The following is a 26,130-nucleotide window of genomic DNA, read 5'->3' on the forward strand; positions in this document are numbered from 1 at the left end:
TTCCCACCAGACAGAGGTCCAAACCACTGGTCGACCCGTAGGTCGTTCCACTAACAGCTCAGACAAGCAATATCTGCCATTATGGTGGAGATTGTGCAGGAAATGTGAGTGCAGGAATATATTGCCTTCTGTTCCCCAATGGTGACTGACAATCTAAACCCAAAGTACACACACACACACAACAAGCCCAAAAGTAAAGTCAGAATTCAGTCCTTCTAAGCCTCTCCACTCTGAAAGTGCCTGGAGTGATGCTAAATCTTGTACAGTAAATCCATAAAGACTGAAATGAACTTTAAATGAGAAACAGAGAGGAATATGAGCAATGAAGAGTTTTGATACATTGTTTATTTTTGGAATGACTTACAGAAGGTGCACCATAAGAGATATTTACTGTTTCATATATAGATATGTATGTTGAGTGATATGTTGCCTGTTCTCAAATGTTTAATCTTTATTATATAAAATATATATATTGATAAAACTGTGATGTAAATCATTTTTATGAATGGTACACTATTCAGTCATTCTTAAAACAGAGCTTAGAAGTAGGGTTATAACAGGGTGATGTAATGTGAAGAGTAGAATGTGTGAGTGTTATTAATGTTTATATTTTGGCCATGAAGAGGCCACAGACTGGCCCGCAGTATAAACAACCTCACTGACTGAAATGAGCTGCTCGACCAATAATCTGAGTAGACCAACAACAGACAGTGGATGTGTATGAGTGAGCTGGCGGGGAGAGGCAGGGGTATTCTGTCCCATTAAATAAATATGCATTGTTGTAAACAGAGCATAATGAAGCGACTTACCCACCTACACGCAGGCTATCCGCGTATTGGGAGTGTCTAGGCTATGGGAAATAATGTATGCGCGTAGAACGGCAACTGATTTGTCCCACGGAACAGCTGTTCACTGAACATACCACGCCCACGAACGCTTGAATTCAAAAGTGGCGCTCAGACATCCAGGAACCCAACTGGCGCGACCCTCCTCCTCTCCTCCCGTCGGGCCTCTGCGTGCGCATGCACTGTCGTCTGCTCAGCGCCACCATTTTGTGAAAGGCCAACTCTTCCAAAGCGGGAGAGGATTATTAGCGCAGCGGCGCAAGGACAAGCTTTCATACCGTCGGCAGAGGAAGACCATACAGGCACCGAGCTTCCAAGCAAATTTAAGGGGGAAACGCGGAGTGCGGAGCAGGTAAGAGCACTACTTTCCCCGGCGAAGGGGGGCATTTTTGTAGGAGCTGTCGTCGGCCTCTAGGTGTCACGGTGGGGCTCGAGGTCCAGGCGACTGGCGGGGGGTGTTTGTCTCCCTCTATCGTTATCGAAAATTTAGTAAAACCACGTATAACCCAGAAGTTAGAGGTTCTGTTCAACTTAAAAGTGTTTTGGGACCGTGATTAGGTGGTATTTCGGTATGGATGGCATTATAATTCGCGTAATGTTTTGGGAGCTTGTTTAGGCCAGGCGTCCATCTTCTCGTGCCCTTTGTTTCCTCTTTTGAGATGAGAGAACCGCGTCTCCAGAAGGAAAGCGCTGCATTCCGAGTTCACTCGATACGTTGTATCAATCTGATCAGATTCATTGTATCGTCGCAGACTGCACCCTAAATGTTTCCCGTTGATCAAAAACGCGCTTTGAAAAGAGAACTTGGCAATAAACAACTCTGATAATGGCCCTTTCAGGTGTAACGTTAGCCTCGCCTCTGATTTTGTTTTGCTTATATAGACAAGTCGCTTGGTCAATCTATACAAAGAAGTAGCCTTTATCTCCTTTGGCATAATTGTGCAAATAAATTTAATTTCACCCATTCGCAAAGCGGCTCCAAATAAGTTGGCTCGGTAACTAGGTAACGTTTCTCAATGGTTCCCGAGAGTAAACACGGAAGGGGCAAAAACCCAATAATCCCATTGATGTGTCGCTCAAAACGAGCAGTAACCGCGCCAAATAACACAATCCCCCATTCAGATCAGCAGGTTTCACAGGTTTGACGTTAGATTTTGTTGCAAAAGTTTAAGGAGCCCTGCCTCCCGTTCCCTCGCGCCCAGTCGCTGCTCGATATAAAACTAGTATCACGGGTGAGAGCTCCCTCTATAACCCACAAGGTAACGTTACAACAATATACTATATGGCCGGCAAGAGCATTACACATTGCCTTGTTCACACGCTAAAGATGGGATTAACAGGCTGGTCCTCCTTCTCTTGCAGGGCCAGGATGAAGGGTTGGACATAGTCCACCCAGACATCCCCTTTGTAATGCAGAATTGTACTCTTTAATAATTTAATTATTTTATTTTTTTAAGGAAATGGGCTACAGAAAAGCCAATCTTATGGATACCCATCCTGAAAGCATCTCAGAGCCAGCCCTGCTCACCAGCGAGCTAGTCCACCCTTTATGGTCATGTCCTGTGTTCTGATCATTTTCTGTTTTTTGGGGGGTTTTCTTTCTCAGGTGGCGTCCATGGAGGGCGAGGTAGTTTCCATGGAGACCGGGGAGGTTGGTAAGGGTCTCTCGGAGGGCGGTGATGGGGTGGGGCTCCTTCAGGCGGCAGAGGGGGCCCTGCTGGAGGAGCAGGTCCAGGAGGAGGGCGTGGCGGTGGGGGGCAACGTGGAGATGTTGGTGATGGACGCGCTGGACCCCACCCTGCTGCAGATGAAGACCGAGGTCCTGGAAGGGGGCGGGACAGTGACCGTCACCGGGGGCGACGAGGGCCAGATCATCACCCTCCAGGTTAGTTTGGCAGTGTTACTGACGGTCACTAATAGGCCTTTTCCACCGATAGGCCTTTTCCACCAAGAGGGAACCGGTTCGGTGCCGGTTCGCGAACCTAATTTTGAACGGTTCCGAGCATTTTGACTAAAAAGAACTGAGTTCGGGAACCCGAAAGCTGGTTCCGAACCGGCACCACAAAATAGTAGGTTTTTCAGTGCGAACCGTGACGACGTCATGGGTGTGGGCTGGCATACAACGGTTCGGCTCAAAACTGGTCGAAACGCGGGCCCGTTCTCTGGACAGAACCAAGGTTCCAGGGATTTTGAAACGAACCGGTTCACGAACCAGAGTTCTTTTGGTGGAAAAGGGCTATAAGTGTTGAGAACTTGAGACAGTAAGTCTGATGATCTGAATCAATCTCTGGGCATGTCCCTCTGCAGGTAGTGAATATGGAGGAGCAGGTGGGCGCAGCCCTGGGTCTGGGACAGCTACAGCTGGTGCAGGTCCCAGTCACCAACGCGACAGTGGAGGAGCTCCAGGCCAGCTTCGTTGATGCCACGACGGGCAACAAGGAGGCGGAGCCTATGATCTGCCACACCCTTCCTTTGCCTGAAGGCTTCCAGGTTAGACACAGCACTGTTACACACACACACACACTGCTTATACAGATACACGTTCTGCTCCACAAACACACACTAGCACACACTAATACAAAAAAACACTGGTTATGGACAGACTTCGAAGGCATGTTGTAATGCAGTGGTTCTTAACCTTGTTGGAGGTACTGAACCCCACCAGTTCCATATGCGCATTCACCGAACCCTTCTTAATTGGAAAAATAAAATATGATTTTTTCAAATTCAAAACATACTGTAGGTATATATTTTACTGGTGCACAAAATGAACCGTGCATCAACATCACTGTGTTCAAAGAACAAAACCATCAAAACATGATTTTCACACAAAAACAAAAGCATAATAATGAATATTTACTGCAAATCAGTGTGACTTCTGCTGTTGCCTTTCAGAGACCAGTTCAGACCTTGGCAAGTGCCACTCTCATGTCATTTTCGCAACAAAGTCTGTTCCTTTCACAATCACACGACGTACCATCACGACAGTCACAAGTCGACTACTGAGTGCACCAAATTCCCTGCAGCACAGATAGGCCAAGCGATGTAGCGTGATCACCTGCAGCCAATGATGGCCAAGCGGGGCGTGTCATCACGAATCATATGAGTCGGGTGTGTGTCTTGACCTCCGCCGAACCCCTGAGACTGACTCACCGAACCCCTGGGGTTCGATCGAACCCAGGTTAAGAACCACTGTTGTAATGTGTAGCAGTAGAGCTCTGAGCCCCCGTGTCTCTATTTCTGTGTTCCAGGTGGTGAAGGTGGGAGCCAACGGGGAGGTGGAGACCGTGGAGCAGGAGGAGCTCCAGGGGGACCAGGAGGGGCTACAGGGGGAGGGCGAGCCCGTCGAGCCCCAGCCGGAGGACTCCGCCTGGGCTAAGGACCCTGACTACCAGCCTCCCAGCGGCCTCCGCAAAAGCAAGAAGGGCAAGAAGAGCCGTCTGCGTTACGCGGAGGGGGAGCGCGACATGGATGTGTCCGTCTACGACTTCGAGGAGGAGCAGCAGGAGGGCCTGCTGTCTGAGGTCAACGCTGAGAAGGTGGTGGGCAACATGAAGCCGCCCAAACCCACCAAGATCAAGAAGAAAGGTCAGACCTGTTCCTGTGTGGAGTTACTGCATCAGACTTATCCGTGTTTTAGCCGAACTGCATGCGTTTTTTGACTGCCGCAAACACAGACAAACATTTGTTCTTGGGGCTTTATTTTGTAACGTCTCGTTGAGGAGGCCAGTCGTGGGCGTTGGTAACCGTCCCGTTTGTGTGGGTGTGTCCGCCAGGTGTGAAAAAGACGTTCCAGTGCGAGCTGTGTAGCTACACCTGTCCCCGGCGCTCCAACTTGGACCGTCACATGAAGAGCCACACGGACGAGAGGCCACACAAGTGTCACCTGTGTGGGCGAGCCTTCAGAACAGTGACCCTGCTGAGGAACCACCTGAACACGCACACAGGTATTGCCCCACACACACACAAACACACACGTGCGCAGGTACCACAGGACTGCTTCTTGACTGGCGCTAACCCTTTTTGTCCCCCTCAGGCACCCGTCCTCATAAATGCCAAGACTGTGACATGGCGTTCGTGACCAGCGGTGAGCTGGTGCGCCATCGCCGCTACAAACACACACACGAGAAGCCCTTCAAGTGTTCGATGTGTGATTACGCTAGTGTGGAGGTTAGTACACACAGAGGGACGATCTGTAAGTGTTCGTATATGCAATATGTGCCATGTCCCTGTAAAACTACATTTTTTAAATAAAGTTTCACTGAAGGTTTCAGGCGTTTACTGTGTGAGGTGTTCCTACTCGTCTCTCCCTGTTCCAGGTGAGTAAGCTGAAGAGGCACATCCGCTCTCACACGGGAGAGAGACCGTTCCAGTGCAGTCTGTGCAGCTACGCAAGCAGAGACACCTACAAACTGAAGAGACACATGAGGACACACTCAGGTTGGTAACACACACAACAAAAACACATGTGCGTACCTCAGGGATGGAAAACCCCACCCTGTGTTGTTGTCAAGCATGCCAACACTCTCTCTCTCTCCATCTCTCTCCCCTGCAGGTGAGAAGCCGTATGAGTGCTACATCTGCCACGCCCGCTTCACCCAGAGCGGCACCATGAAGATGCACATACTGCAGAAGCACACGGAGAACGTCGCCAAGTTCCACTGCCCGCACTGCGACACCGTCATCGCCCGCAAGAGCGACCTGGGTGAGCCACGCACACACACACACACATCGGCTTTGTTGTCATTTTTAGGTCGGGGTCTGAAGTTGAGTGCACTTCAGATGTTGAGTGCACTTCAGATAAAGCAGTGTTTGTTTATGCATCCATACTGACTGAGTGTGTGTGTCCTCCATTGGTATGGTTATAATGACTGTGTATGTCTTCTAGGGGTGCACCTAAGGAAGCAGCACTCATTCATTGAGCAGGGCAGGAAGTGTCGTTACTGCGACGCCGTGTTCCACGAGCGCTACGCCCTCATCCAGCACCAGAAGTCCCACAAGAACGAGAAGCGCTTCAAGTGTGAACAGTGTGACTACTGCTGCAGACAGGTGTGTGTGTGTGACTACTGCTGCAGACGGGTGTGTGTGTGTGACTACTGCTGCAGACGGGTGTGTGTGGGTGACTACTGCTGCAGACGTGTGTGTTTGTGTGTGAGTGACTACTGCTGCAGACGGGTGTGTTGCGTGTGTGTGTGTGAGACTCTGTTACAGCAGGTAGGGGGGTGGGGGTGTGTGTGTGTGGGGGGGGATCTTGAGTTCCACTGACTGTCCCGTGTGTGACCTCTGACCCTGTAGGAGCGTCACATGATCATGCACCGGCGCACCCACACTGGTGAGAAGCCCTACGGCTGCAGCCAGTGTGAGAAAACCTTCCGGCAGAAGCAGCTGCTGGACATGCACTTCAAACGCTACCACGACCCCAGCTTCATCCCCACCGCCTTCGTCTGCAGCAAGTGTGCCAAGACCTTCACTCGCAGGGTCAGAGTCCTACTCTGTAGCTTTATTTAAATCCACGTTATATTCACATTTTAATTTGATTGAAATATCAGAGATTTTACAACCAAGTGGCCCGTGGCGGCTAATATGGAACACTACCATGCCAAATCACTCTCACAAGCGCACACACACACACACCAACTCTTCGTTTGTGTGTAAGCCCAAAGGATGAGCTCCACCAGAGTTTGGCTGTTGCACTCCAGTCTCCCTGGCCTCCATGAGTGAGTTCCTGTTCTGACGACACTGTCTTCCATTAGAACACCATGCTGCGTCATGCAGAGAGCTGCAACGGACAGGACAACTCGGACGAGAACGGAACCCCACCCAAGAAGGGACGCCGCGGCAGGAAGAAGAAGATGCGCAGCAGGCGAGACGACGATGACGACACCGGTAAGTCGATTGCCAATCAGATTGAAACTGTAAGCACCACATCAGATTGAAACTGTAAGCACCACATCAGATCACACCTGAGCCGAGGAGCGAGCGGAGATGTGAGGTTGAGGAGGGCTTTTAAATTTGGACTGACACTAAATATATTTGATGTCTGTGAATCTAATATCCTGTCTGTGAATCAGAATGAATGGCACTAAACGACAGCGTTTCACTTTGACCCAATCAGAGCCTGAGCTGGATGACATCGAGGAGGAGGAGGAGGAGCTGCTGGCTGAGCTGGAGGTGGAGCAGGCCCCGCCCGTAGTCCCGGTCCCCGCCCCTGTGGGCCCCCCAGCCAAGAGGAAACGTGGGCGGCCCCCTAAGGCCAAACCTGCCCCTCGTGAGTCTACAACACGCACTCAGGGGCACCCCTGGCTCAACTAGTCCCGCTGTTAGGTTTATTTATTTTGTGTTCATACGTTCTATTGTATGCTGCAGCACAAATTGCCCCCGAGAACATTTAAAAGTTTTCACACTGAAAAACCTGCCTAACTAGAGTACCCCTGCTCTGTTACCCCCAACAGCAGCAGCCATCATCCGTGTGGAGGACGAGGTCACCGGCGAGGTGGATGACATCATTGTGAAAGAGGAGTTGGAGGCGGAGCAGGCCGTCCAGCAGGAGGAGGCCGCTGGCGAGGAGGGCGAGGCAGAAATGGAGCCTGATGATGGGGGCATGGCCATCCAGGTGGAGACGGTGGTTGGGGGGGTGATCGAGGGGGAGGAGCCAGCTCAGGAAGTACAGCTGTCAGTCACAGAGGCCCCACCCAACGGTGACCTCACTCCCGAGATGATCCTGAGCATGATGGACCGGTGATGGATGCCAGTCACACATGCGCACACACACAGACCATGCAAACACATAGGTTCCCCTTACATATGCGTGCGCACACGATAATGTAAGCTTAAATCTCCCTAATCATGATGATGCCTGGGAATGTCTGAAGATACCGTTAGCTCATTCTATTTTTTTAAAAGAAACGTATCCTCTTGTCTCTTAACTTGCGCTCTCTTTTAATGCTTCCCCGCCCTGAGTGAATAGAATCTGAACATGCTGGACCTTCTCACTAGTGGGGATGAGGGGGGAAGGAAGGTTTTAAAGATCCAACCCTGCTGTGAAACGTATCGTCATAGAAGACCATGTCCATTCCACTGTCCATGTTCAACAGAACCTCGGAAAAATGCTTCCCAGTGGCTCATTTTTTAAATATTTTTTTCTTTCTGCCTACTCGCTCCCATCTGATGTTTGTTGAAATTGTAATCATGTTCTCTCCCTCTGTTAGTATCTCCGAGGGTTCGGGGGGGTGACCATGAAATATTCTGCTTCAGAAAAAAAAAACATGCGGTTTTCAAAATGACATGAAAGATTATCCTGTGTTCTTATTGCTTTTAGAAATAATTGTTTTTGGGGTTGATGCTTTTTATTTCTTTTTTTTTGTACCATCGGAATGGAAGACTCAAAAGGAGTTTGAATGTTTTATTGTATGGGTCCAGGAAGGGGGTGGGAGAATGTGAGTGTACAGCCAATTAAAAAAAAAAAAGATCAACCTACATCATCGTCTTGAGCCTTGATTCTTCATTTTCTTCCTCTAGTTTCTAGTTGGACTTTTTGTCTTTATTTGCTTTCAGTGATATAGCTACATTTATAGAGTGGAAATGTAACTGGTATTTCTATGGTGAAACAAAATATTGAGAATTCAGCTACAGTCGAGGGAAGTCTGTTGCGTATTTTGAGTGAAATGCATTTAAGAGGTTTCTCCCATAGAGACGTATCCTGATAGGTACTGAGGTTTCTCCCATAGAGACGTATCCTGATGGGTACTGAGGTTTCTCCCATAGAGACGTATCCTGATGGGTACTGAGGTTTCTCCCATAGAGACGTATCCTGATGGGTACTGAGGTTTCTCCCATAGAGACGTATCCTGATGGGTACTGAGGTTTCTCCCATAGAGACGTATCCTGATGGGTACTGAGGTTTCTCCCATAGAGACGTATCCTGATGGGTACTGAGGTTTCCCATAGAGACGTATCCTGATAGGTACTGCTTGCTCTCTGTCCTCTGTGTTATGATCCTCCTTTTGAGACACAACAGAACAATTGCACAATACCAGTACTTCCTAAAATTAGACATGCTTCTCTATTTCCTGTCTCACACTATTGGATGAAATGATTAATCAGGTGTGCCTGACTGAAGCACAATGATCAGGTACACCTGAATAATCATTTCATCCAATAGTGTGAGACAGGAAATAGAGAAGCATGTCTAATTTCAGGAAGTACTGGAGTTGTGCATATAGTGAATTACCTCGACTGCCAATCTGCTTTTTAAATTACCCTAAAAAAATTGCACATTATTACATTTATCTTATTTTATTTACTGCCTTCATACCGACAATCTCCCTCACACTACTGTAGGTTATTTTTCCCTCCCTGCCTCCTCATTCTTGTCCTTTCACTATCTTGTTCTCATGCTCTCTCTCTCTCTGAGGGAGAGGGTGGGAGGAGAGAAAGGCGAGGCCCCCTGTTGTCAAATCTGTCAGTCTAGCCACCCAGGCCCCGCCCACCCCGGCTCGGGCATTAGATACTGCTGCTGGTGCTCTTAGCAACGGTGCCTCGGCAACAGAGCCACAGCAACGGAACACCACGGCAACGGGAGTGCCGTGTGTCCCCTTATGGAGCTGCCATTGGGCGGGCCGGCGCTGAGGCACTACACCCGCAGCCGACCACGACCGCAGCGGCAGAACCAGAACCACCGGCCATCCAGACCACAGGTACCGGGAACGCGGGGGAGGATAGGGGAGGTGTGAGAGGAGGCGTAATGGAAGAAGGAAGGGGAGATGTGAGAGGGGACCGAGGGGAGAGGCAGGGGGAAGGGAGGCATGGACGGAGGGAGAGAGAAAAGATGCCTGGTTCCCGGTGGAATAAGGAAACCCCCATTGCAGCAGCTGCTTAAAGATTCAACACTAAGAGTGTGTTATAAAATGATGCGTGTTGTAAAATGTGCGTGTGTGGGGGGGGGGGATTGTTTGATTTGCATGTGTGTTACACAGTATGTATTTTTGAGGTTCATGCTTGCTGCCTCTGAAGCTGGCGGGCTTTTTTTCTATAGGAGGGTGTTTGTGTGTGGATGTGCCTGTGTGTGTGTGTTTGATCAACTGCTATTTAATCAGTTCTGCTACCATAGCTCTGAGCATGTCCATTTTGAGCTCCACTGTGCTGATCTAGTAGTCACAGAACGAAGCCCCAGCAATTGAAACACAATCTGCTCCACCACACCATCCAGCTCAGTGCCACAAGACATGACATCATTATACCATTAGGGCTTTTTGAGCCAATCAATTGTTCCTGGACACAGCCATGGGAGGAAGCACGATGGCAATCCACATTAGAGGATACAAAATGACAGACTAAATCGTTTCTGTCTCTGTGAATGGTAGAAAGCTTTTGTGTGAGGGGCGGCTGCCTCAGTGAGGTGAAAACATTATGTAATTGTCCCTGTGTGTGCTGGGAGAGGGGAGCTGCTCTCACCAGGAGGAGTAGCCATGCATCATTCTCAGTTTCCACCAATCAGAAATCTCTCTGCTTTCCTTCCCTCACACTGCTCTCAAACCCATTCTGGAACACACCTGTTAGCAGAGACTGCAATCTTTGTGTGTGTGTGTGTGTGTGTGTGTGTGTGCGCGTGCGTGCGCGTTGTATAGGAGCCAGTATTAGACGGTGAACATGAGGTTCCAGAGCTCATGGGGAGAGTGGATGAGGGAGTCGAAGAGTTCTTCACAAAGAGAGTCCTTCCTGCTGACCACGCCCTGTGAGTGTCTGACCAATCACAGCACTGATAGGCTCTTTCCTCAACCATTAACAGTACCTCACATGTATAAAATGCAAACTTACAGAGATGTACTTCAAAGCTACTGTATGTACAGTATTGTATGTATAACATGCTGGCCCTGTGCTGCTCTGCCGCCCCCCCCCCCCCCCTCCACTCAGGAAACGGCAGGATGAGGAACTGCCAGTGTCTGAGCAGGAAGTGGCTCCCACCAGCGCCGCCCCTTGCCCCGCCCCCTCCAGAACCCTTAGGAAGAAGCTAGGGGAGTTCTTTACCCTGAAAAAGAGGCGGGGCCTGAAGTCAGAGACAAGCCACGAGGGGCGGACCAAAAAGACCTCCATCGCAGATCTCATCCGCCCGCTCAGGGACGCCGCGAGAGTCGAGAAGGACAAAGAGAAGAGGGAGCATGAGAAAGAGAAGGAGAGAGAGAAGGACAATGAAAGCGATGCCACTGTCATGGGAGAGTCAGTTGCCGCGGTGACAGATCCCTCTGGCCCCACCCCCCTGAGAGGCGAGGCTCCGCCCCGTCGGGCGCTGAGAGAGGGGAAGTCCCAGTCCCTGATCCTGCTGTCCGGCTCCGCCACCGCCGGCTCTGCCAACGCCAAGAACACCACACACGGCAAGGTCAGAGTCTGTTGGCCTTTTCACCTTTCTCCTTCCCTCATCTCACCGTACCTCTCCTCGACTTTCCTCACATCTCCTCTCTCTCCTCACTTCTCTTCTCCTCACCTCTTCACCTCTTCAATTCTCCTTTTCTCCTCTCCTCTGTTCACTTCACCTCTCCTCACCTTTCATTGCCTCTCATCTCCTCTCCTCGTCTCCTTTCACTCACTCTCTCCCTCGCCTGACAACAGATGACTGTTTCTTCTGGTTTCTGATTGGTTGTTAACAGAAACACTCAGCTGAGGGCCAACACAGCTTTGAGCAGAAGCTCCATCTCATGCTACAACGCATTGGTGTGTCTAAAGCTCAGCCAGAGGAGACGCAGGTGCGTGTGTGTGTGTGTATACATGTGTGAGTCTGTGTATGTGTGTGTGTGTGTGTGTGTGTGTGTGTGTGTGCATACATGTGTGAGTCTGTGTGTGTGTGTGTGTGTGTGTGTGTGTGTGTGTGTGTGTGTGTGTGTGTGTGTGCGCGTGTGTGTGTGTGTGTGCATATATGTGTGAGTCTGTGTGTGTGTGTGTGTGCGTGTGTGAGTGGAGTATGAGGAACTGTGTTTCTTTGACAGAGCCAGGAAGGCGAGATGAAGAAGGCAGAATCTGAGGGCACCATCATCGACAGCAAACCTGCGCCACCGCCCACTTTCACGAAACCCCGGACGATGTCCACCTCATCAGGTAACACAGTCACGCACACGGGTCACACACACACACTCTCTCACACACACACACACTCTTTCACGTCAATCACATTATCTCTCTCTTGTTTTAGACACAAGACGTCCTATTCGACCTAGTGCATCGGCACACGAGGCGGCGGGGAAACCTGCCCTGCCCCCCAAGCCCGTCATCAAGCCTGGCCACACCCCCTCTGGACGCAACACCCCTGAGAACGAGCTCGCTCGGATACAGGAAGGAGAGACCTCCCCCACCTCTAATCTGAGCCCCGCCCCCACATCCCCCACCTCCCCCTCCCCGAAAAACACAATGTCAGGTGACCCTGCCTCCTCCACCCTCACTGCCGCCCCCATCCCTGCTGAATCAACCACCCTTGCCTCTGACCACACCTCCTCTGCCATCCACCTTGCTTCTGACCCCGCCCCCCCTCCCCCAGCTGCTCCACCCCCGATGGTGACCACACCCCCTGCTGACCCCACCGCCCCTGTCCTCTTCACCTTCCCCACTACTGTGCTCCCCACCACCTCCTCCACCCCTACAACCACCACAACTGAGTCCACAACCCTACCCCACTCAGCCTCTACCCCTCTAACCCCCTCAGCCTCTACCCCTCTAACCCCCTCAGCCTCTACCCCTCCAACCGCCTCAGCCTCTACCCCTCCAACCGCCTCAGCCTCTACCCCTCTAACCCCCTCAGCCTCTACCCCTCTAACCCCCTCAGCCTCTACCCCTCCAACCGCCTCAGCCTCTACCCCTCCAACCCCCTCAGCCTCTACCACCCCTACCCCTCTAACCCCCTCAGCCTCTACCCCTCCAACCCCCTCAGCCTCTACCCCTCCAACCCCCTCAGCCTCTACCCCTCCAACCCCCTCAGCCTCTACCCCTCCAACTGCCTCAGCCTCTACCCCTCCAACCCCCTCAGCCTCTACCACCCCTACCCCTCTAACCCCCTCAGCCTCTACCCCTCTAACCCCCTCAGCCTCTACCCCTCCAACCGCCTCAGCCTCTACCCCTCCAACCGCCTCAGCCTCTACCCCTCTAACCCCCTCAGCCTCTACCACCCCTACCCCTCTAATCCCCTCAGCCTCTACCACCCCTACCCCTCTAACCCCCTCAGCCTCTACCCCTCCAACCGCCTCAGCCTCTACCACCCCTACCCCTCCAACCCCCTCAGCCTCTACCACCCCTACCCCTCCAACCCCCTCAGCCTCTACCACCCCTACCCCTCCAACCCCCTCAGCCTCTACCACCCCTACCCCTCCAACCCCCTCAGCCTCTACCACCCCTACCCCTCTAACACCCTCAGTCTCTACCACCCCTACCCCTCCAACCCCCTCAGCCTCTACCACCCCTACCCCTCTAACACCCTCAGCCTCTACCCCTCCAACTCCCTCAGCCTCCACCACCCCTACCCCTCCAACCCCCTCAGCCTCTACCACCCCTACCCCTCTAACACCCTCAGCCTCTACCCCTCCAAACCCCTCAGAATCCACCACCCCTACTCCTCAAACCCCTTCAGCCTCCACCACTCCCCCCAGCACTACGACCCCTGCCACTAACTCCACTGATGGTGCTTCCAGCCCCTCCCACATTCCAACTATCTCTCCTGATTCTACAAGCTCACCTACACCCACTCACTGTGCCAGCCCCGCCCTCTCTACCCCTGCTGCCCCTCCCCCCACTGACTCCACATCTTCCTCCCTGACTCAGTCTGCCACGCATATCACTAACTCTTCCATCCCAGCTTCCACACATGCAACAACAACTATCCCTGGTCACGTTACCTCCACCATGCCCCTCCCCGCTGCCCCTACCTCCACTACTCCCACTAAATCCACCAGCCCCACCCCTACTGACTCCACCAGCCCCACCCCTACCAACACACTCCAGCCATCACCAGAGGAGAAACCAAGCTCCCCACCTGGCATGAAGGTGCTGTTTGTAAGTGAGGGTAGAGGTGAGTATATGTTGTCAAATGTATTTGTTTTCTACTTGATGTTAGAAATGTTTGTGTGTGTGTGTGCGTGTGTGTGTGTGGGGGGGGGGGGTCAGTGTGCGTGTGTGTCGGGGGGAGTGGGTCAGTGTGTGTTTGTGTGTTTTTGCACAGTGAATACCATGATAATGACAGGCTATCCATCTCTCCACTCTTCTCCCACAGCAGATCTAGATGAGAAGGCAGAGAGGCAGCAGAGGCAGAGGATGGATGACAGGAGGGATGAAGATGATGGGAAGGACACCAATAAAAAGAAAGAAAGCAAATCAGTGGATGACAACAATGGAGAAAGAATGAAAGAGAGGAAGGAAGAGGGCCTGAGGAGGGTAGATGATACAATGAGACAGGAACAGGAAATAGATCATAAATTAAAAGAGGGAGTAAGAAAGGAGGACAACAAAGGAAATGAAAAGAGAGGAAGGACTGTAGAGACTGATATGAAAGAGATGAACACTAAGGAGGAGAGTGAGACTAGGAGGAGTAAGGACCAACTACTGTGACAGGGCCAGGAGATACCACAGTGATAGGAGGGGGGGGGGATCCATGGGACTGAGTACAGGGACCACGTCACAGCAGCACACCACAAAGGGTGGATCATCGGACCAAAGAACTGAGACCCACTCTAAGTGACACAAATGGACTGACCCAGCATAGTGTCTTTTTTTTCTACCATGTCCTACCTTTGCATTGCACGTATGATTATGTAAGACAACTACTGTGGTGAAATATGTTTACAATAGATGGTTATGAGACATATACCTACTTATGGATATTAAATGGGATACTGAATCTGTCATGAGTTGTTGTCCTTAATCTTTCCTCTGTCCCCTGCACCCATTATAGTAGGGGGAGTTGTGCAAAAGGTCCTTACGCAGTGGATAGAAGCATCAAATCCCTTGGGTGATCCTAAAACTGTCACAGATCATTGTTTAACATTTTTTGGGTTAATGATATAACTGAAAAGAATTTGCATTGCATGTTTTTAGTCGAGACCGGGCTAAATAACTCTATTGGCATAGCAACACTGATAGAGGCTTGTCCTCCAAATTATAATTTTTATCAGTCAGACAAAACAAGAAAGGAGGAGGGATTGCAGCCATTTTCTCTACTCATCTTATAATCACATTGACCTGAGTGAATGTACATCGTTTGAACATCTTGCTCTTGAGCTCAAAGCAGAATTATCAGTGCTCATCATTACATTATATCGGCCACCAAGATATTCATCAGTATTTCTACAGGAATTCTCAGAGATGATTTGGTATCACTAGATATGATAGATTAATCTTGAATGGAGACTTGAACATTCATATACATATTCATATAGATATATATGATAGATATAGATAGATTCATATAGATATACATATATCACGGCTAAACATTGATAATGTATGAGTGCTCGAATTGCTTATTTCTTACCATCACTGTGTGTTTTTCGATAACAACCTAATCTTAACAAGACCAAAAGAGAAACCTTGTTTCAAAATAGATTCCTTGACAGCAAGGCTAAAGCACAGTTCTCTAATATTATGAGATCATTTGAGCCATGCAGCTATGAATGGACTTTAAATGACACTAGTGCACAAATGACACTAGTGCACAATGTCCGTAGGAATGGTGTGGTAGGCTATATTGATCCATTGATCAATCGATCTATCTATCAAATATCAGTGATTCAATCTGTAACTCATAGGCCTACAAAAAGCTTTGGGAATGCACAGCACCCAAAACTGAAGAAACACAACTCTGTTTCAACACCTGAACAACCAACTATTAATCTGACTGTAGGTAAGATGTAGCTTTAAGATTTATGCAGAGTGCTCATGGAGCCATCATGGTCTATCGATCGATCGATCAATTGAGCTATGAATCTATCTAAAACTGACATTTGGCACCCCCCCTTGGGTCAGAGCTGGGGGGGGGGGCGGTAGCACTCAGGACTCTACCTCTAACACCTTCACATGGATAGCTGGCTCCGATCAAAGTTTGCTATTGCTGCATTCGTTACGTCAAGATCTTTGTGACAGTCCAAACCCCATGTCTCTGTGCCCTTCCCATGCGGAGATATGGCCGTTTCAATCCCGCGCAGTTCCCCCTGGTGGTCTGATGGGCTCATGATCGGCCCGTCCACTGTCCACCCACCCACACGCCCGTCCACTGTCCACCCACCAGTGTTGGGCAGTAACGCGTTACTAGTAACGCGCTACAGTAATAATATTACTTTTTCCAGTAACGAGGGGTGTAGCGAGTTACTAATCACATTTCAGTAATAATATTACAGTTACTTGCCCCCAGAAAGCTCGCTACTGCATTACTTTTGTCATAGGCCTGCTCTGTTTATTTATTTTCGTTTTACAAAGGGTGAAATAAAGTTTTGATTTCAGATTGAAGAACGTTCCGCTCATATCACGTCCCGTCACATTATAACCAGGCAAGCAGCGAGCGAGCGTAGCTATTTGAACATGACGACGTTAACATTCCATGGCTGGAAATACGCACACTATTTCGATTTCCTGGAACTGAAAGACAACAAGAATGTTGTCAAGTGTAAACTGTGTGTAAGTTCTACTAAGACTCTTTCTTGTGCCAGAAACACCACCTCAAATCTCCTGAAACATTTGCTACGCCAACACAGCAACATGAAGTTGGTGGAAAGAGAACCGGACCGTGATGAGCACGCTGCAAAAGGTAGTCAATATGGAAAGTAATATATTACATAAGTAACTAGTTACTTTTGGCTGGGAGTAATAAGTAAAGTAACGATATTACTTTTAAAAAGGGTAATGAGTAATAAGTAATATATTACATTTTTTGAGTAACGAGCCCAACACTGCCACCCACCCACACGCCCGTCCAATGCCCAGATTTAGAGTAAAAAAGCTTCCACAGCAGCGTGCAGAACGTTGCTCCGCTAAAGGTTCAAAAGAGGTCGGCTGACAGAATCTCCCCCTGGTTGAATAATAGCAGTGTTAATGCAATTAAGAGGAAACTTAGGTAGCCAAAATAGTTAGGAGAACTAACTCGGCCCAGATCTGGCAAGAATGACGCCCCAGAATCGGCCCCAGTACACTGCCGTAACTGAACCTATATGCATATCGACGGGTATTGTGTTAAATATTCTAGAAGTCCAGGGCAAATTGTACTTTTTTAATAGGTTTGGAACCATTGCCAATTGTATTATTGTATCATGTACCTGTGGGAACATGCAGATACTCTACATATATGACCTGACGAGCAGTGTCGCCTGTGACCGTCTTGTCCATCTATGCTGTGATGTGATGCCTTTCTGTGTACAGGTCAGATAAAAACCATGAAACCCGAAGCAAGTCTCTGAGCCATCTAGTTTACAATGGTTAACTGTATTACAGTGGTTACACTAGCTAACTAGCTAGCTAGCACTGACAGGTCCAGTCAACTTCAATTTCTACTGTTTTGTAAGCAAGTTAAACCAACAATTAGGCTACCTGTCAGGATCTTTTGTGCACAGTTAACGTTAGCTAGCTAATTTAGCTAGCACTGACAGGTCCAATAAACTTCAATCCATATACTTTTGCGAACATTTACCTGTCAGAATATTTGGGGAACCGGTGAAAGGCAAGCTCTGGACATGTGCTCTGAAAGTTCTGTCAATTTATTGCAGACAACGTTTTCGTTTTTCCAGACGTTTTTTCGGTAGCTGATTTGTAGTCTTCATGTTGACTGACTGGTTGAATTTGTCTGGAGATGACAGTCCATAATGGCGGAAACGATATATGAGCACCCTCTTCAGGCGAGTGCCAAAAATTCACCACTAAAGTGTTCCCTCTTGGCATTCCATACTCTTTGGTCCAGTTTAAAACATGTTTAGCATATCACTAGCAACAGTACGGAAGAGCATTAGGGCCAACAACTGAGTTTATTATTTTTTTAAGCTTCTGAGTTTAAAGTCAGAATTCCAGAGAAAAAAATCAGAAATAACTTCTGAGATTAAAGGCGGAATTTCTGAGATTAAAGTGAATTTCTGAGAAAAAAAGTCTGAATTTCTGACTTTAAAGTCTGAATTTCTGAGAAAAAAGTCAGAAATAACGTCTGACTTTAAACTCAGAAGCTTAAAAAACAACAACTGTTGGCCCTAATGCTCTTCCGTAGTACAACAGACCTCAGAACCAACTAAAAGCTTAAAAATTCCCAAAACCCATCTTCAGCCTCAACCGCTTCTAGCTATCGAATGGCCGACTGGTGTAAGATGGATAGCCTAACGTTAGAGAGATAAATGTAGGCTATGGTTATGTTAATAATGCTAACAATGATGTTGTAACATGCATGCAGCACTGCCGATCTGATCTGAACGATTGATTCATTATTACCATGGATCGGTATTGGGATTGATCAAGGGCGAATGTGAAATAGCAGCCACGAACTCAGCGGGTTATCCGAGATGCGGTAGCCGCGGCCAAAGCTCCTGCTGGCGGGGAGTGAAGCTCTTCAACTCGCCGGTCACTGGCTCCCTGGAGGAATTTAGCCTGGCTGCAATAACGTTATCGCGAACGGAATTAATACCATCTACTAGCAAACAAAACATCTTCAGCTATAATTAACCTGTTAAAACTAAGATGCCTGGATGAAAAAATAATTTCTCCAATGAATATATTTGACAAAAACAGGTTAATATGCAAGCCGGTTTTCATTGCTAAATCAAAGCGGAGAGAGCCGGGAACGTGCGTCTACATTTCACATAAACGTGAACTTTTTCGTGGACGCGCGTCGGCCAGAAAAGCTCAACTGCGCAAGTACAAAAGTCACCGGAAATAGTCAAATGACTACAAATCTAGCCAAGATGGCGCGGTTCAATAGGCCTTCACTTTAGATTTCGAATCCTGGGGGCTTGGGTTTTAACTTTTAGAGCAAAACATTGGGGAGTCTGTTATTTTCAGCATTTTTCATCCAGCATTTTCAATCCATGGACTCCCAAATAGCGGCAATTCTAACTTTTAAGCCTACAAAGTGACATCAGATGAATCTAATAGCTGTGGAATGGTCCCAAACCAGTATCAATTAGGAACATATACTAAAGCTATAACAATAATACATTTGTTGTTTAGGCTAGTAGGCCTACGTCCCCAGGGGGAAATTGCGGTACAGCAACAGTTAGGTCTACAGTACAAATGTAAATACAAATTTACAGTAGGCTATAGGCCTACAAAATATACAAGAAATCCAAATAGCGCAAGAGTGTAACAAAAATGGTTCAGTTATTATTCCGTTATTTTGACGCCAGAGTGGATGCTAGCAGATGCTATACAAAGACGACCTCTGGCGGCTGTTCGAGCTACTAACTAATCTGAAGCAGCATGCAACTAGCTAATGCTATGATATGTTGTCTCATAATGAAAAACAAAGTTTGATTCTGACGTCGAAATATATAAACATAATAAAGAATGATTAAAGATCACATTAATGCAGTTGGCCAACACTTAATTTGCTGCTCAGCCCTTGCAGCACGATTGCAGTGGGAACCATATATTTGGAAATGTTTCACAACGGAGCGTAAACAAACAAACAATACTCGTCTGTACCGCGGAAATCTGAAACCAAACATAGAAGCTGTTATTGTGAAATAACGTTAATATGTTTTCGCACGGATTATCTCTCTCTTTTCCACCCGTCTCATAATCAATAATCTAGACGGTATGTAATATGAAACCTAAAGTAGTTTGGAATGTGTGAATTGCGCTACAAAGATAGCTAGCCAGCTAACGTTGTTTGGCTACTTTATCAGAATTCGGTCATCAGAATATGATCAGTCTAGTATAGTATAGTGCTAGCTAGCTTATCATCAGAATATGATTAGTCTAGTATAGTGATTAGTCTAGTATAGTGATTAGTCTAGTATAGTGCTAGCTATCTTAGCAATGACGCAAGACCAGTAACGTTAGAAATATGGATTTTCAAAGAACTAATCAAAGAATTGGAGCTGCACAGACAGGTTGATGAGGCAGCAGTGTTGATAAAGAACTTGTAACTGTTAGACTGATTCGTTTCAGGCTGTTCTGCTGATGACTGAAAATAACTATAGTTTTGTTTGCAGAAATATTTTGTATCACCTACAATATTAACTGTCTAATACAGACATTATTCTGTTCTGATCTCTGGGTGTAGGAGTGTTGGAGTGTGGACATGTTTCGCCCTAGGAGGGCTAAGCTGGAGCCCTGGATAGAAAAGACCATCCTAAACTACAGCACTGAGGAGGAGACCAAGCATGGATACCTGAGGGCACATGTTGCTGGGGTAACAATGTTTCGCTCGTAGTCCCAATCCACAAAACCCAGATCCTTTTTGGTAGCCTGGTAACTTACCGTTCTACATTCTAATGATGTGAGTATGTGTCTGGTAGTTAACTCGTGCTTGTCTGTGTCAAGGTGGGCCACATGTCTGCATCCCAGGCCCAGGGGGCTGCAGGGCCCACCGTGGTGTTCTTCCTGTCTGACGGAGTAGTGCAGATCCCTGCTATACTCACACAGGATGCCTGGGAAGCCCTGCAGGAGTGAGTTCAGCTGTAGGGGCGAGGAGATCACAAGGAAATATGGTTGTAATGTGAAAAAGCAACCATATCATGAATCCACCAACCATCATCTACTACAGTACTATGTAGCATACCTGGGTCAAAATACTATTCACAATCCTTTTGAATACTTAAGCGTTTTCTCTAGTCTGCTTTGTGTCAGATGGGTGGGGTTTGCCTTTTTAGGAAAACCCATTATCCATTGTGCCAGACAAGAACAATCAATCAGTTATTTATATATTACTTTAACCCAGGTATTCCAGGTATGCTATGTAATTATTTTAACCCAGGTATGCTATGTAGTAGCACCTCTGTATTATCTCCACAGTACTGCCACACCATAGCTTTGCAGTGAGTGTTTCCTCTGATAACTGAGTGAGCTTCTCTGTGTTCCTTGATATGTTTAGGGTGGAGGAACGTGAGTGTTGCTTCAATTTAACTAACTGCACAGCGTTTGCGTACTCGTACAGCCTGCAGTTTCATCTGGTTCCTGAAATGGTAGGTGTGTGGGTGTGGGTGTGTGGGAGGGGGGCATGTTGGACTGTCTCATGGTAGTGTCTGTCCTGTGTGTGTGTGTGTGTGTGTGTGTGTGTGTGTGTGTGTGTGTGCGCACGCACATGCGTGTGCGCGTACAAAACTTAACAGATCTTAATAGTGGCCATGTTTTCTCCTTTCCAGACAAGGTGCAGGTTCTTCCTGTCGATTAGTAAGATGAGTACAACAGCAGCTGGGCCTGCTAAAGACAGCATCCCCTGCTGGTGAGGCATGATACAGACACAAACACACAACATATTTTACAATGTTGTAGTGGGGGCTGAAGAAGTGGGTATACTCTTAATAGCTAATTTGCTGCAATAGTTTTTAAATCAGTTGTGGTTAAAAGGTGGGTATGTTGTGAAGCTCAGCTCTTATTCTTTTCAGCACGACTCTCTCCTCAGTCAGAGATAAGATCTGTGAAACATGGAGGTGAGCAGGGAGATCTTTTTTGTCTCTCAGTACAGAACATGCTGGGTATTTGTGTCTGCGTTTTCTTGCTGATGTTTGTTGACACATGGGTAATGTTTGTGCGCATGAGTTGATATGTGTTGTTGATCGTGTGTATTCCTTGTTCCTTAGATCCCGGCTTGACACAGATTCTGTTCACACCCAGAATGGTATAAGACTCTTGACCCAGCCATAACATTTGAGAAAATTATATGATGACTGTAGTGTATAGGGTTTATTTATTTACTTACATATTCTTATTCAACCTTCATTCATCCAGGCTTACAATGACCAGTGGTCAGTAAATGATTGTAACGATACATGTCAATTATTTTTCCTGTCAAAGCCCTTTTTATTGCAATTTGCATGAAATGTTTTGTATGATTTGATTTGAATGGTAGTGTCTGTCCTGTTCCCCAGAGCTGGGGCTGTCGGAGCTGTTGGGAGAGTGGATGGATGACCGCATGGAGCAGCTGAAGGAGAGAGTGAAGGAACTCTTGAACGTGCCCAGCTGCCCTCGCACGCAGTGGGCTGAAGACAGGATCAGATACAAGGTAGGTTTGTAGGAGCTGCAGACAGGGTAGGTTTGTAGGTTGTTCTCATAGATAATTCACAGGGATATTTTATTTTGATACTTCACACTAGGGAGTCATTTAAATACATATGATCTTTCTTAAGGAACCATTAGTCTGAGTACTTGATGGGTGTGTGATATGTGGGTGATAACCAGGGTTGGCGGGTTCTAACAGAAGGGTTTGTGTTCCTTGGGAAGGAGAGTTTCAGCGTTCCTGCAGCTCATCTCAATATCCCAGCGGAGGATCATCTGTTGTTACAGACACCTTCAGGTAACACTTGTTCTTTATCTTTTCTCATGCATGCACACACACGCACAGACACACACACACACACGCACAGACACACTTGTCACCTACATGTGTTCTGTCTATGTATTTTCCTTCAGATCAAGGCAGTGACACCCAGAGTGGGCTAGTCCCACCTTCTGAAGACAAACAGACAGATTTGCCACTCCTTGCCACGCATACAGAGACTGCTCAACCAATCAGCGATGAGAATAACAGGCAGGCAGACAAGCCAGCACTTCAGCAGAGACTTTGTGTCCATGGGATCACACTTGCTGGTGAGTGTTTCCTAGCTTGTACATTTGCTGAGACCTTAAGTGTGTGGTCAGTCTTAAAGATGCTTTAAAGGATAAGTTCACTATTTTGGACTTAAGGGTGTATTCTCATTCTGTTTTACATGAACCTGACATGTAGAGACTATCATTTCCCTGATTGCCTCAGTATTGAGCTACTGTTGTTCTGCAGGCGCACACTTGGCTACAATGGTAGTTAACACGGCCACATTGGAATGATAAACGTCTCACTGGCCCCATTGACTTCCAACTCCTTCCAAATCTCTCTCTCTCTCTCTCTCTCTCTCTCTCTCTCTCTCTCTCTCTCGCTCTCTCTCTTTCTCTCTCCCTCCCCCTCTCCCTCTCACTGTCTCTCTGCCAGGGGAGAGCATAGATGGGGAGATAGTTCCTGAGGGGTCGACAGGCACCGGAGTCAATCCATGGGACATGTTTGCTCCAGCAGTTGATATGCTCAGTACCTCCTCCTCATCTGATGGTGTGTTCTTATCTTTCACCTCTCGGCACTAAACCTCTGGACACGCACATGCATACACGCACGCGCACACACACACACACACACACACACACACACACACACACAAAAACCACACACACACTGTGTAGAAGCAAAAGAACACTGTAGTTGCTGATCTCAGAGGTGCTGATGTCTCCCTATCCTCCCTTTTGGCTCCCTCGCAGTATCCATGACGCCGGAGCCCCTCCCACTAGAAGAGAGCCAGTCAGTCCTGGGACCCACCCCAGTCCTGCCTGCGCCGCCCTGCGCGGCAACCAGCACGCCGGTGCCATCCCAGAAGTCAGGGGTCAGCGAGAGGTCAGAACTAGAAGAGAGTCAGTCAGTCCTGGGACCCACCCCAGTCCTGTCTGCGCCGCCCTGCGCGGCAACCAGCACGCCGGTGCCATTCCAGAAGTCAGGGGTCAGCGAGAGGTCAGAGGACTTCTCCCTCCCGCCCTACCAGAGGCCCCACCCCTCGTACAGCCCGGTCCCCATCAGCGGATCCCCCTCCTCGGTCAGCCCAGCGGTCTGGCCCCTGGGCTCCGACATGGAGCAGCCCTGCAACCCAACCCCAACGCCTCCGCTCCACACCGCCACAGAGCAGCAGGCGCAGGAGCAGGACAGCAAACAGGGGAGGCGCAGGGCGGCAAAAAGAAGCCCAGAGGCTGCGTTTCCCTCGGAGGAGGAGGAGGAGGAGGGTCGGCCGGCGGACTCCAGCTTGCCCAGCTGGCTGCTAGAGTCTCCACTGGCTTCCAAGAGGAGAGAGGAGGGACGCTGCTGTGAGCAGAGACCAGACACAGCTGCTAGAAACTCTACTGATGTAAGGAGGATACTGTGAGGGAGGAGCTGTGGTAATGGGATAGATGTATAGCCTAGCTGATGGAATGAAAGTGAAACTGAATTTTTTTCTTTCTTTCTTTCAGGTCCACAGTGATGGCACTTCCTTCTCTTACTCTTACCAGACATCAGATAAGATCTTCCAGGATCTCTGCCAAATGAAGTGAGTGTGTGTGTGTGCGTGTGTGCGTGTGTGCGTGTGTGCGCGTGTGTGTGTGTGAGTGCCTGCGTGTGTACTGGGGGGTGGATCAGTGCATTGAGGACGGAGCAGAGTGAGTTAATATGTGAAGAGTTGTGCAGATGTGCGTCAACTGTGCTTGTGTGTCATCCAGGGTTCCAGACCTCCTCCTGCGCTGGGCTGTGAAGTACCTTGTCTCTGACCTTCGTGTTGGCAAGGATACACTGCTGGGGGCGTCGGAGAGCGGGGGAGAGAGGGAATAATGCGTGGGCCACAGGCTGGTAGGAGCCCATAAATGTCTGGGTGTGGATAGGGCTTTCATTGCCCATGTGACTGCTGTGTCATTTTAATTATAATAAAGAACTCTACAATCAATAGACTCTTTGATGAGAAATACAATGTACATCTATTTAACTGCCAAATCTATCTATATCCAGGCCCCCCCTTCTGTGAGGTATAGGCCTAGTTTACTCCACTCCACTTTTTTTTTTCCAGGGAGCCCAGAATTCCTGGTAACACCGCTGTATCATCCTTGACCTCAACCCTCAAGTCAAGTCCAATATATTTATAAACATTGAACAAAGTGCTGTATAAAAAAAAAGACCATCATTTCAGTTTTTAATTTTTCACCTGGAACACTTTTTACACACTTTTTTCACACATTTTATTCAGTAATTCAGAGTTGGCCTGTTTCCTCATTTGATTTTTAAATAACTCACACACAAAGTGCAGTAAAAAAACAACAACTCCCTGTCATAAACATCATACTGTAGCAGAATTACTCCTGAGCTATTTTTCAGCAGACATTGTATATTCCTGGGTACACCTATGAACACAGCTGTAGTACGAAAATGCTCAGAGGGTCTTTAGGGGATGATAGGTTGGAGGTTGTCCCTCCGGAAGCCAGAAGAGGCGAAGGCATAGAGGAAAGGATTCAGGCAGCTGTTGATTGTAGTGAAAGCAATGAGGAAGTTCCAGGCGGTCTCGCACACATCGGCCACAGCTTCGCTCTTCAAGCCCACGTTCAGCAGGTCCAGCAGATTGAAGAAGTGCAGAGGTGTCCAACAGGAAAAGAAGGCCAGCAGGATGCTGTTGACCAGTTTGGTGACGCGCTGCTGCCGGGGCTGGGAGGCCTGGCTTACCCTCCTCTGGAGGCAGAAGTAGGAAGTGACCAGGACGCAGCAGGGACCCACGAAGCCCAGGCCTGTCTGCAGCAGCAGGACCGCCACCCTCTGTGCATCTGACTGGTAGCGGGAGCTGCAGGAGTGGGGGGCCTCGGCGGCGGGGTCCTTGGTGTCTCGGACAAAGAAGGTGGGTGTGGCGATAACCCCCGCCAGCCCCCAGAGGAACATTAGCAGAGCCCCCTCCCCCAGGTGGCCCAGCCGCGCCCAGCTGAGGGGGTACAGCACCTGGATGTAGCGCTGCACGCTCAGCAGGGTGACTGTCAGCACGCTGGCATTCAAACTGGAGTGGAACAGGAAGTAGAGCAGCTTGCAGAGCTCCGCACTGAGGGCCCACTCCCACAACAGGTTGTAAATAGCCAAGGGCAGGCAGACCAGAGACAGCAGGTCACACACGGCTAGGTTCAGCATCAGACGCATGGTGAAGTGCTTCAGCTCCTCACTGTGCGCCACCACCAGGAGCACTGCCAGGTTTCCAGGGATGCCTAGCAGGCAACAGGAGCCCATGATCACGCTGGGCGCCACACGGGTGATGTGCCAGTAAGGCTGCTGCTGTTCCGGCTCCATGGGGATGACTGTCTAGACTGGACAGACTCAGGCCTCAACTCCACTGGGAATAGCAGTGAAAAACACTACAGGGAAGAGCTGCTACCTCCGAGCTGCTGGACTGTAAGTATACACTGACATCTCTGTCACTCTCTGGCTCAGGTTTATTGTTAAAGAATAGACACATTTTGAATATACAACGTGTTGTATATTCAAAATGTGTTTTGAATATACAACATTTACAGTGTTGCTGTGTGTCATTTATTCCTGAAACAAAAGATAACCCAA

The 26,130-nt window shown here is 48.6% G+C and overlaps 3 protein-coding genes across 3 annotated transcripts; 2 read left to right on the forward strand and 1 right to left on the reverse strand.

The window, feature by feature from the left end:
• Positions 1–1,089: 1,089 nt before the first annotated feature.
• Positions 1,090–8,201, forward strand: LOC311307721 (transcriptional repressor CTCF-like). The gene is made up of 13 exons (XM_084436582.1): positions 1,090–1,197; positions 2,452–2,730; positions 3,153–3,335; positions 4,097–4,433; positions 4,622–4,792; positions 4,882–5,015; positions 5,165–5,285; positions 5,401–5,550; positions 5,734–5,894; positions 6,141–6,323; positions 6,599–6,731; positions 6,961–7,113; positions 7,298–8,201. The coding sequence occupies exons 2-13, from the start codon at positions 2,461–2,463 to the stop codon at positions 7,585–7,587; spliced, it is 2,286 nt and encodes a 761-aa protein (XP_084292708.1). The 5' UTR covers positions 1,090–1,197; positions 2,452–2,460; the 3' UTR covers positions 7,588–8,201.
• Positions 8,202–19,473: 11,272 nt separating this feature from the next.
• Positions 19,474–24,435, forward strand: acd (ACD shelterin complex subunit and telomerase recruitment factor). Its single transcript, XM_084436806.1, has 14 exons — positions 19,474–19,596; positions 20,068–20,196; positions 20,328–20,452; positions 20,878–20,968; positions 21,149–21,228; positions 21,392–21,436; positions 21,587–21,624; positions 21,875–22,008; positions 22,227–22,299; positions 22,416–22,592; positions 22,969–23,082; positions 23,286–23,920; positions 24,024–24,100; positions 24,270–24,435. Exons 2-14 carry the CDS (start codon positions 20,086–20,088, stop codon positions 24,376–24,378), a joined length of 1,809 nt encoding a protein of 602 aa, XP_084292932.1. The 5' UTR covers positions 19,474–19,596; positions 20,068–20,085; the 3' UTR covers positions 24,379–24,435.
• Positions 24,436–24,981: 546 nt separating this feature from the next.
• LOC311308367 (type-1 angiotensin II receptor-like) lies at positions 24,982–25,863 on the reverse strand (the record flags this gene model as incomplete). The annotated part of the gene is made up of 1 exon (XM_084437327.1): positions 24,982–25,863. The coding sequence occupies one exon, from the start codon at positions 25,861–25,863 to the stop codon at positions 24,982–24,984; it is 882 nt and encodes a 293-aa protein (XP_084293453.1).
• Between the last annotated feature and the right edge of the window lie 267 nt (positions 25,864–26,130).

The sequence above is a fragment of the Borostomias antarcticus genome (assembly GCF_949987555.1).
Source record: "Borostomias antarcticus genome assembly, chromosome: 4".
NCBI lineage: Eukaryota > Metazoa > Chordata > Actinopteri > Stomiiformes > Stomiidae > Borostomias > Borostomias antarcticus.

Coding starts and splice junctions, on each gene's coding strand:
- LOC311307721 (XM_084436582.1), top strand. CDS start 2,461: ATGGAGGGCGAGGTAGTTTCCATGGAGACCGGGGAGGTTGGTAAGGGT. Junction 2,731..3,152: donor GCCAGATCATCACCCTCCAG/GTTAGTTTGGCA, acceptor GTCCCTCTGCAG/GTAGTGAATATGGAGGAGCA. Junction 4,434..4,621: donor CACCAAGATCAAGAAGAAAG/GTCAGACCTGTT, acceptor TGTGTCCGCCAG/GTGTGAAAAAGACGTTCCAG.
- acd (XM_084436806.1), top strand. CDS start 20,086: ATGTTTCGCCCTAGGAGGGCTAAGCTGGAGCCCTGGATAGAAAAGACC. Junction 20,197..20,327: donor TGAGGGCACATGTTGCTGGG/GTAACAATGTTT, acceptor GTCTGTGTCAAG/GTGGGCCACATGTCTGCATC. Junction 21,437..21,586: donor AAGATCTGTGAAACATGGAG/GTGAGCAGGGAG, acceptor CTTGTTCCTTAG/ATCCCGGCTTGACACAGATT.